This window comes from Anguilla rostrata, chromosome 10 (assembly GCF_018555375.3).
Source record: "Anguilla rostrata isolate EN2019 chromosome 10, ASM1855537v3, whole genome shotgun sequence".
NCBI classification, from domain to species: Eukaryota; Metazoa; Chordata; class Actinopteri; order Anguilliformes; family Anguillidae; genus Anguilla; species Anguilla rostrata.
In genome coordinates this window covers 16,613,716-16,625,460 of record NC_057942.1, presented here as the reverse complement: position 1 = coordinate 16,625,460, position 11,745 = coordinate 16,613,716, and the positions used below count along the sequence as shown (strand labels likewise).

At 40.8% G+C, this 11,745-nt stretch overlaps 1 protein-coding gene across 3 annotated transcripts in view; it reads left to right on the top strand.

Annotated features, from left to right (window-relative positions):
* Nucleotides 1-3,190: 3,190 nt before the first annotated feature.
* Nucleotides 3,191-11,745, top strand: part of LOC135265143 (whirlin-like) — an 82,246-nt gene continuing 73,691 nt past the window's right edge. For all 3 annotated transcript variants that reach the window (XR_010332867.1, XM_064354469.1, XM_064354468.1), the window contains exon 1: nt 3,191-4,972. Coding sequence is in view for 2 of the 3 variants with exons in the window: in XM_064354469.1 (XP_064210539.1) it covers nt 4,226-4,972 (747 nt within the window). In the remaining variant the exon portion in view is untranslated. The remainder of the gene's footprint in view (nt 4,973-11,745) is intronic.

The window sequence follows — 11,745 nt, the reverse complement described above, 5'->3', positions numbered from 1 at the left end:
AGCCAACTTACATTGTATTCAGAACTTGGGGCATTTTTGCATGATCGTAAGCAGATCTTAGCCTGAATGTTCTGGTGAAAACTATTTTGTTACCTGCGATCAACAACTTCCAAACAAAATTTTAAAAATGTCAGAATGTTCCTTCTTTGTTAACATGTAACATTACAGAAACATTCTTGAGAAACCATTTTGTAACCTCCCATCAACAATAACCTGACAACATTCTAAAAATGTTGAAGTCAGAACATTCCATCTTTGTTGATGTGTAACATTACAGGAATGTTCCTGGAAAAAAACATTTTGTAACCTGCCATGAACAATTTTGCAAAAACATTGTAAAAATGTTGCAGCCAGAACGTACTTTGTTAAAATGTAATGTTACAAGGATGTTCTTTAAAAAAAAACTGTACTGTGTCCTCTACAATGTCCTCCAGATGCTCTAAGAACATTGCCATCAAAACATTCTGCTGTTACATTGTAAGAACTTATCGAAAATGTTATGTAATGTTATGGAAATGTTCTTTGCTAGACGGGTTGATAGAAGATAGGCTTACAGGGGTGTTTGTGTCATTGCCAGAGGACTGAATCTCTCTGCTCTCTTGCTCTTGTCCTCTGGGATGCAAACCTAATTTATTTCGGCGATAAAACAGAAGAGCCTGCCACCTCCCTGGACTCTATCAGGAGAAAGTATATGATGAAGGAAAAAGACAGGCATGAATTATTCCATTAATTTGGTGATGTTACAAGTGTTGTCGTGCAAGTGCCTGGGAATGATAAAATATAAAATAAAAAGGCACAAATCAATCAAAAAAACTTATCTTTTTGAGGGAGTGAAGCTGTCTCTGCTCATTTTAGTGTAAGAAAAAATGGCTTTGTTGTAACGCAATAAAGCAGGTGTGCGATAAGGCAACCCTGGCTGTCTAGAAATCCAGAGATTCATGCAATTTCCGGCCTAAAAAAAGAATATGAGTGTTGTTAATTGCCATGACAACCATAGTCCAGTTGTAACCATAGGATAATATATTTAAATACTGAGCAAGAATGAATATGACTCCATGTACTACAACAGTGAAATCAATTTAATAAGTTTAATAGGTAATGGGACTTCTTGTAACCATTCTTGGATGCCTGCCAAGTCATCATTATTCTCAAGATTAATCAAGTACTGAAATATTCACTAACGAGTCATTAATATCTATGTCTTACAGGGGACAATCGTACAGGCATTCCGCAGAGGAGAGAATTCTCAAAGTGGAAATTGATTCAATCCATCCTTGCCAAGAAACACTGAAGATTAAACAATGCATTATCATCACTGAACATTTCAAAAAGTGCTTTTAATACATGATTTAACCACATATAATGAAGCTCTGAGCATGCAAGGCACATGTATTAAAGCTCTGAGCGTGCAAGGCCCTTGCTCTTTTTGCACCGCACACCCAGGTAACTAATAAGAGGGCTTCATGCTAAATGACTTGCAGTGACATTTTGTTCACACTGAGCTCCACAGCTGCCCCAAACCAAATTGGTATTCAGTGCTCAAAGAACTGGATCTGATTTTCCAAGGATTCTGGTGAGATATGCTGCATCCACTGCGTGTCTTCAAAAAATGTTAATGTGTATTTTCACTTGCTGGTGAAACAAACAGGTTGGCTTGCAGATTTAATCCCTCATTAAATCCTCTGGTTCATAAAATAACAGGCTAAATTACATCCTGCACATTCGCTCAAGGCACTTTGTTCATTCATTTACATATTTGACTATTAATACGTAACTTAAGCCAGGAGGCATAGCGGTGTAGTTGTTAACAAGGTCTGGCTACAAGCAAAAGATTGCAGTTTGCCGACCCAGCAGCTATTGGCTCTTAATGGCACCCTTGTGTGCTTCGGTAAATATCCAGTTGGATATAAGATTTTTGTGAAATGTATCATAATTTTTCCTGGATTAAGGGTCTGCTGAGATATTGGTTGTATTAAATTAACACATGGATCCTGTCACAGATTCTGTCTTACAGCTTTATCTGTACAAACACACATGCACATATCAGCAGGTCCTATAGTCCTAAATTCAAAAATACACATTAGTCCTATGGTTTGGGATCAAATTCTAAGCTTGACCAGAACTGTGGCCACTATCCCTGCATGGCGATGCACAATGGGAGGCAGCATCACTCAGCATTAGGGAGGGTTATGTCAGCCATGTTGTGCACCTAATCGTTCTCTATCAATCCCTGCTGTTTTATCGGATGCCCGAGGTCTGCATGCTAACGCTGGACATGCAGTGTCTTCTTCAGACTCCAGTCTGTGCAAGCAGCTGGTGGCACCACATGCTTCAGAGAGCAGGGCTTGCTTGTCTACACTCTTCTGTAGCATTATCATGGCTGCATGTGATTCAGCATTCCAAATTTAGGAGAAAATGGGGGGAAATGTGTTTTTCTTGTGTTATACTATGACTGTAGGCCACAAAACACAACATTGTTTCCCACTTAATGACATCTGAAATACAGTGTATCAAAATAATATAATAATGCCACAACATTCAAACGTATATTGCTGCTTAAGTATGGAATGTTGTTTTAAGGTTACATCATATCCACTGTTCCCTTGGTACAGATTAGTAAATAATTCCTCAATGTATCTACACACATGCCAGCATGATGACATGAACAAATGTGTGGTATCAACTTAAGTTTGCTGTTAAAAATCAATTCATTATTTGCACGATCTGCAGTTAAATAAATGTTAAGGGTATGTTCTGCAGATGATAGTGATTACTAATGGAAAAATAATAATTCCTATGTCTCGCTTTTCTCGTTTGCATTTTTATATCAGTGTAAAGTAGATTAACTATAAATTCAAATAGCATAAAAATTATAACATTATTGAATTTTCTGTCCTCAAATGAAATGTGTTCGCTTTAGGGTTTAGATTGTATTATGTAGAACTTTATTGGCCCGAGGACGAGCTCTTGGTTTACTGTGTCTTGCCAAATCTGCAGTTTGTTGGGAACTAAATCAAGTGCTGTAGAGAATTTATGAAATTAGTTTATTTCGCTTATTCAAATTAACACAATATATTTTAAAACAATAATAGAGTCGCTCAGAAGCGTCCCCAAGTAAGCTGCTGTTGGTTACTTAGCAACCAATTCACGCTACACGCTGCGTCACTTCCTATACAGAGAAGGTCTTCAACAAGACGCTACAGCTGGTGAAATCTACAGGACAGAGGAGTCGTGAAGGTTGAAGTTGTCGTCCTCTCCGACGAAATTAAAATAGGAAAGAATTCACTTGGAAAAGAGAAGAGAATAACTTCTAATAACTTTTCGTATGTGATGGGTCTGTTAATTATTTAGCTTTCTATTGACAGTTTTTGCGTTTTCAGAAAGAGGCTGAAAAAAGAAATGCGACGACTTCATACTACATGCTCCTTACCCTGCGTCACGAGAGCCGAAAGGAACCGAAACATATAATGCTGGTTCTCGTCGCCTTGGGCGTTGTACTTGTGTTTTGAAAGGTGTGATGACTGGACGGATTATCATTCGACGTTCTTTTTTCGCGTATTTTGCCGGAATGTTAGAAGTTTAAGTTTTCAGTTCGTTGCCGCTGCCGAGGTGACACATTTATATAGAATCTGCTGTGTACCTCGCCACTATGCTCGAGGAGAAGGCGCTACAAAATATACTGTAAATGTTCTGTGTGTGTACTCCAAGAACTGAACTACGTAGTTGATACCGCACATTCAGTACAGATGGCCACTTAGCTGCCATGCCTTGTGTGTTCTTTATAGACCTGAGGAATTCGTTTTAGTTGGTTTGGGATGTAGTGGAATACGAGATGTGTATTCTCTGTATTATCGCACTTAACTTTTTGAACGCGTATATTTCAGTGACCATCTCCCTCAAGATTGTATATACGAAACGCTTCACTCACAGATAATTATGTTTTGATGTTTTTATTCACCAATCAAAATGCGGCTGCTGCTCTGGATTAATCCTGCATGTTGTTGTTGCTTCAAGGCTGCGTTGTGATATTAAGTTTAATCAGATGCGTGATTATACGCACACACCAATCAGCGCAAACGTGGTCTTTTTAAAAGCAGGACTGCCCCCAAGAATCGCGATGCAGCTCTATGTCGCTCAGCAGCCGCCGCGCTAAGACGAGCTGTTCTCTGATGTGAGGTCTCTAGTTCTCTTCGCGCGGCTTGGCGTTTTCGGGGGAGTTTCTAGAATGAGCGCAGATCTGGAGCGCGTTTCGCTCAACTCGGCGAACTCCGTGGGCTCCGCCGGGCGTTCGCTGTCCTCCAATGTTAAGAAACTTCACGCTGCGCTCACCGTGCTGCTCAACGATTTTGAGCGGGAGCAGTTCATACACTGTCTCAACGTTTACCACTCAAAGCGCAACGTGTTTGACTTGGTCCAAACTCTAAAAGTTATCCTCAATACGCCGAGCAAACGACAGCTGTTGCCTATGCTGCGCCTGGTCATTCCGCGCTCAGACCAGCTCTTGTTCGACCAGTATACGTCGGAAGGCCTTTATTTGAAATCTGATCTGGTGCCCAGCAATGGCAACCCAGAAAGCCTGGTTGAAGTGCATAATTCAAACAGTGTCCCAGTATCCGCTGGCCACATCTCATCTCAGCCAGAACAGACTCAGTCCTATCCTGCGCCACTCGGAGCCTCTTCGGATACTTTCAGCACCATCAGCGAGGGGACAGTTCCCTTCGCGCCGTTTGCAGGGAGATCGCTCCTACAGGAAGTACCAGGCGAGATCCGACAGGTTATTCTGAAGCGCAATAAGAGCAACGAGGGCTTGGGGTTCAGCATACGCGGCGGCTCCGAGCACGGCATTGGCATCTATGTGTCCTTGGTGGAGCCGGGGTCCTTTGCCGAGAAAGAGGGCCTGAGAGTCGGGGATCAGATATTAAAAGTCAACGACAAGGTTTTGGACAGAGCAACTCATGCAGAGGCAGTGAAGGTGAGTCTGTGGGTGGGTGTGTGTGTGTTTGTGTGAATGTTTGCATATGTGTACTTGTGCGTGTGTATGCACATATTTGTACGCATGTGGATATGTGTGCGTTTTTGACTGTGTACCACATTGTGCTTGCTCTGAATTATCTCTGTAGTATGACCACAGTTTTATCTTTGATAGGTTGGACCCCAGGTTATTTGGTACATTCTTAGTACATTAATTTTTTCCCACTATCAATCCTGGAGTGTGGGGTTATTTTCATTTTAGTACAGTCTGATGTATAATTTCTGGATTGTTATCTCAAGATGTTTTGTGTCTGTTCCCAGAAGAGATGTAGTCATCATTGTAATTGCTTCTGTAGCGCAAAGTGTTATATTAAATATTATATAGAATGCCCTGTCATAGCACTTGTATGACCTCCCTCATGTGTGTGTACTAGAGGGCCACTCAGGGCCAAACTCACATTGATCCAGTGTGTACCATGACATGCAGTCTTTATCCATCCACCAAAGCTTATGTGAAAATCACTGGCAAAGGCTTGGGCGTTGTTTCAATCAGCTTGACTCCCTACGCTCAGTTGAACTTCACCATGTATCTTGACACAGGATTGATTAGAATGCCTAAGCCCAAAACTGGTGTAGGTAAAACTGGCTTGCAGCTTTTGTGTGTTTATTTGCTGTTTGCTTGTTTATTACAAGCAGGTCATGCATAATAATTCAAATATGCATTGCTAATAGTGAACTGTGGTGTCTAGAGCAGTGCACTGCAATGTAACATCAGTGTCACTGAAGCATGGTAGTTAAATAACTACTTATTTGTGACTTCTGTGGCAGTGAAGTGTAGTGAGGGAACAAACCTGAAATGTAACATACAGCTGTGTGAATTGCTCTGCATAAAAATTCATTGAGCGAATATGAATCATGTGTAATGTACTGTAAGTGCCCTAGATTGATTTAAAATGACATAATGCATGTTTAAAATGATTCCTGTGTCATAATGCCTTCCCGTTGAAGTGAAAGGAGGTTACGTTAGGCAGTTTAAGATTGAACAAAATTAGTCAACCCTGATTATTCATCCCTTGAGCTCAGATATTTTTTCCTCATTCTGTGAACTGTAATCATGAGCTCACTATGTTTGCATTTTTTCTGTGGCAGTTGTGGTTGTGAGCAGAACCTAACACCCTGACGTGTTTCTGTTCAATGAATACTGATTAATTAATTCAGTGGGGCCTCTTCTGTGAACAGACTGATTTAGTGGTGTTACTTCTTGTATCTCATCTAAAATAACCCCTTTCTTTAGTTATCTCTGAGCTATATAGCTCTCCGTTGACCCGTGTTTAAATCTGAACCATAAATTGTGATTTTCTCTTCACTAGTTTACATGTTTGTGGTACATACAGTACTCTGATTTATGTGTAATGGTAAATGCTTCTTATGCAATTTCTTACCCTTTTACGCTATCCGAAATTGCTTATCTGTTTTAGCTGCAGCTGCACAGGGAATTTTTTCAGTTTAAACCAAAGCTTAGTGCATCTGGTCTCCCCAAACCACTTGTGATGGCAGGAATGCTGGAGATTCTGAGATGCTTTCATTCTCAGGACCACAGCTGTACTGAGAACAAATCAAATGAGTTGTCCAAGGCTTTGAAAGATAGACGCTCCATCTATCATTGGTTGCTTGTCTCATGACCTAGGGACACAATTTTTTTCTGGGGCATGTGAACCAAAATGATTTGATCCCGCATTGCCATTTAGTCTAAATCCCCCCAGGGTCACGGTACACTTTGGATTGTCCCTATCATCTGACTAATTGTACAATTAGTGATCAATTGTGACCCTGGTAAAAGCATTTATTTAACATGATATACTGAGCGAAAGGAAGGAATGCGACGTGGATAGAATGTCAAACGCAAAAAAGTCTTTGAGTGACCGTCTGCAACAACGGTGCCCTCCTGGTACACTGCACAATGACGCAGTCGGCTTATTTTTGCACAGTTTTCAACAAATCTATATATGTGCAACAAAGGACAATAGACTGCCATTTGACAAAAAGCATCAAAGGCACAGCCTGAAATAGACAATAATGGGGATTCTTCTGTCAATGGAAAAAAAAAGTTAATTGAGCAACAGTCATCCATAATTTGAGGGATACATTTTTGATACCACTTGAACATGTTGGCAAATCTCAAATTGTGTGCATTTTTAAATAATGCATGTAAGAAATGACAGAGCTGGTCTAATCAGGTGACAGCATGTCTGTGGTCACAGACAAGTCAGCAATTGAAATGGACTATTATCTTTTGCGCAATCTATTTGTTCTGCAACGAAAATCAGTTGCATCCAATTTAAATGCTATCCATGCTGTCACCGTGTGCTTTCATGCTGTAAATTGCAGCTCAGCCACAGATAGCATCAGACAATTCCTGTTTAACTTTGAAGTTGATTTCAACAATATAACTGCATTTGTTTCAGAGAATGCAAGTAACTGGTTGGTATCACACAAGAAAACCCTCAAGGTTTGATGCCAAATGCAGTTCATTTGTCTTGTAATGCTCATATTGTGCACTCGCAAGTGGCTTTTGGGTTGGCAGTATCCCTAGAGTTGATAAATTCCTCATCATAATAAATAACAAGCATGTCCAAGCATGCAGAAAGTTGTGCTGTACGGCACTTCTAAGGAGAGCGATTGAGCAAGGTTCAGACTTTACATTAAAAAGTAAATGCATGATAGAGCAAGGTTCAGACTTTACAGGTACAAAGTAAAAGCGTGATAGAGCAAGGTTCAGACTTTACAGGTACAAAGTAAAAGCGTGATAGAGCAAGGTTCAGACTTTACTGTAAAAAGTAAATGCGTGATAGAGAAAAGTTCAGACTTTACTGTAAAAAGTAAATGCGTGATAGAGCAAGGTTCAGACTTTACTGTAAAAAGTAAAAGCGTGATAGAGCAAAGTTCAGACTTTACTGTAAAAAGTAAAAGCGTGATAGAGCAAGGTTCAGACTTCACTGTAAAAAAGAAAAGAGCGGTAAAGCAAGGTTCAGACTTTTACTGTAAAAAGTGAAAGAGTGATTGAGCAACGTTTAGGCTTTACCGTAAAATGTAAATGCACGATAGAGCAAGGTTCAGACTTTTACTGTAAAAAGTGAAAGAGTGATTGAGCAACGTTTAGGCTTTACCGTAAAACCATTCAAAACAAGAGAATTTTTATTATTCTGCTGTACTTTACCATGCAGTACTTCAGTTTATACTCCAGATTTGTGGATCTGAAAACTGCTCTGTAGCAACCTTGATGGTCATGAAGAGTTTACAGAATATGGCATCCAATTGAAAAGAAGCTATTACTAGGAGTACGCTGAGTGCTTATTTTTCTCTGAAGATACTCCAGTGGTAGTGTATTTTGGAGAAGGAAGACCACACAGAGACAACAATGTCTTGTGGCCTTGTGATATTGAGTAACGTAAATCTGAGGTGTTATTAACATAACCTAATTTTAAGGGCCCTTTTTGGATTTCTAGATGCAAGTTCCTGTGTGTGGGTCACCACCAGTGGAAAATAGCATACTGCATAGAGGAGCAATTTAGGAACGTGAACACATTGAATCGATATTGCTACAATAATGCCATCGTGAGAAGGTGTCAAATATGGCATTTTTTAAAAATTAAGGATTGACGCTTTAACACTATAAAGGCCAGAGCCAACGCCATCGGGCGTTTGGACTTTAAAATGTAAATCACTCCAACACCAAAAATGCAATACTCTCCTCCTTCCACGACTTTTCCGAAATATCTGGGCTTAAAATAACTGTGTTGTTCGAATTCTAAAAAATTTTCTCATTACAGAAAAACAGGCATTTTGTGCCATTTTCTTCACAAAACCCCCTTGCCAGACAATAGGTAACAGGTGCTGATACCCAGGTGTGAATGGGCTGCTCTCTCCTCTGGCTCGCTATTCAGCAACTGAATGACCACGAAATGAATTCACTGCAATCATTTGACGAAGATGATTTATTTTGATTATTGACTTCAGCATGGGGATCAGTAATTGTAGGCATAGAAATGATGGGTTTATAACTCCGCAAAAATAAAACCTCCATACTTTCAGTTTTTCACTGAAACGCAGACTTTGGATAAACTCTGAATAGACTACAGGATGGCAAAATCATGCAGGCGAATGGGACCAGAGGAAGCACTGGAATCACTGATGAATGACTTCATCATGGACCTGTCATGCGAGCTGCATGAAAATTACATGAAGTCGGAGACAGAAGCAGCAGCCGCCAGAGTGGCCCTATGTTGCAGCATCACCTCACACACCCATCTCTCCTGGGAAGAAAAGGCAGTGCCAGGTCAGCAAATGCAGTCAGAATAAGGCTAAATGCTATTGGAATGCTATTGATTTGTGTGTGGTCCCTGCTCACACAAACAACCAGAGTTGTGCTTTCCCTATGGAATTGATGAGTAAAAGGGGAGAGACTGCACATGTGTAAAAGCTCAATTGAAATCGTGTTAGCAAGAGAAGGGAGAAGCGAGCAGAATTCATTATGACTGAAGAAATTACTTTCTTAAATATTGCACTTTTACTGCAAATTGTATTTCTTTAACTACTACTCCATTTTGCGTTTTGCTGGTTTTGCACATTTTTGCGCTTTTCTCTTTGTGCCTGTAATATGCCACGGCGCATGTTCTCTTACCTATATAACAAAACCGATACAAATTAGAAATAAAATTTTTGAAGATGATACAGTCGTGTCCTTTATATCAAGAAAATGGTTTTGCAACATAATTTTCATAATCTTTATGAAATTAGGTCACTGTGGGTGCTGGAATCGATGCTGTAATGCTGGATGAGCCTGATGCCACTGGGGCTTGGTGGTTTAAGGTAGTAAAAAAACATGGCCGTTTTTGTGTTAAAGTAATATCAAAAGCATGGTTCAACAGACAGCCCAGTGCAGTCAAATGAACTAATACCCATTGCATCAGAATACCCAAAGAAGTTACTGAGGAAGTGATGATATGAATTCCAAAAGAAACAATGGTTCTTTCGACTAAATTATGGGCACGCTAACATGGCACTGCATTGATGCTCGAGGAGTTCTGGAACAGAGACGAAAACATCATTCCAGATATTGTGCAGAAGGGAAAATGATACTTGTTCCTTCCAACCAACTCCATTGTTGCAGAAAAATGTGTCTCTTCCTGTTGGCAAGTTTATACTAAGCACTGCCAAAGAATGACAGAGGAAACAAAACAACTGACTATGATAAAATCATGAAGTTCAATTTGCATTCATATTTCCTTTGAGTTCATCTATTTTAAGCTTTCTTTTTTAAAAATACACACCACTACAAACTGTTTCATTGCTATGGTGAGTATTTAACCATTTTTATCCAGGTATGATAATAGTATAATTTATTTATAAATTAAGAAAAGCGTTACTGCTCCACTCTGTAAAACACCGTGCTGCGTGTCTGCTGTTCTATATACTGAAAGCAGCATGTGACCGTGTGGGCCATTGCTGTCAGTCATTGTCTGTGCTTAATTAATGGCAAGTGATATAAATAGCCGGGGAGGGGCAATTTGATAATTGACTGACAAGACAGATGGATCGACCTCTTGCTGAGGATGAAGTGAAGTGCATAAGAGAAAACTTCCCTTGATATACTGGTGTCCATAGTCATGACCTAATCGGGATACTGTCTTTCCTGTTCATGTACAAAACATAGCCATGGACAAAACACTGCTAAAATCCTACTGATGCTTTCTATTTGCAAGTCAGCAAAACCATATTGAAAATGAATATACTGGTCAAGGAGGGAGCACTGTTGTCTTTCAGCATGGCAATTCAGGAAACTGTTTAAAGCCTATATAAAAGTTTATGCTCGAGGCCTATACTTCACACCGTATTCAATGAAGTCAGCAAATATCAATGCACTGACCATGATGACATTAATCCACAATACACCAATCTTGTTTGTTCTAACATGATATTTTAACACATGGCAGAGTGGGTCTCCTGTTGCAAACCATTGATGTAGAGCCTACTGGCATTTCCCCCAAAAGTTTTCACTGTTTGAAAGTGAATTTGCCTGGGCAGTGAGAGTTTTATACTTTTGTATGGTGGTGTAGACCCCAGCGCTAGTTTGAGTTCATGCAGAGGATTGCTCTGGCAGCAGCCGTACCAGCCGTGTGCTGTCGGGGACACTCGTGCTTCCGTCCAGCATCAGAGGCTCCATAATTGCATCATAAAACAGGTGAAAGCCTAGGTCATGTGATACGGGACGCATGAGGGGATGCTCGTCGGCTACGCCGTACAGGCTCACAGACAGTGAGAGAGGGGCCAGTGGGGGCTGGAGGGAATTTTTAAAAAATTACCTGCGAGAAGGAAAGAGGAGAAGAAAGAGAAAAATGTCTTTGGTTAGTGCAGTGTTATACGGCAGGGACGAATGCTGGACACGTGGAGGTAGCCTGATGAGATTCGGTAGGCTGGGCTCGGGGTTTCTGGTGAGCGGTTTTTGTTTCTGATCTTGTGAAGTCGCTCTGCCGTTCCGGAATCTGCCGTGGGATGTTCTCTGAGTCTGTGTCCTTCTCGCAGTCGAACTGCGAAAAGGAGACTGTTAGCCGCTGGATAGAGGAGTGGGGGGTGGGGGGGGGACATGGAGGCGTTGTTGGGGGGGGGGTGTGGGGGCTGGGGTATGGGCGGGGGTGAGGCACAGCAGGTTGCTTCTAGTCCTGTCTTACCTTCAAGGGACGGAGCTTGAAAAACCAGTAACATCCCCCTCGGTAC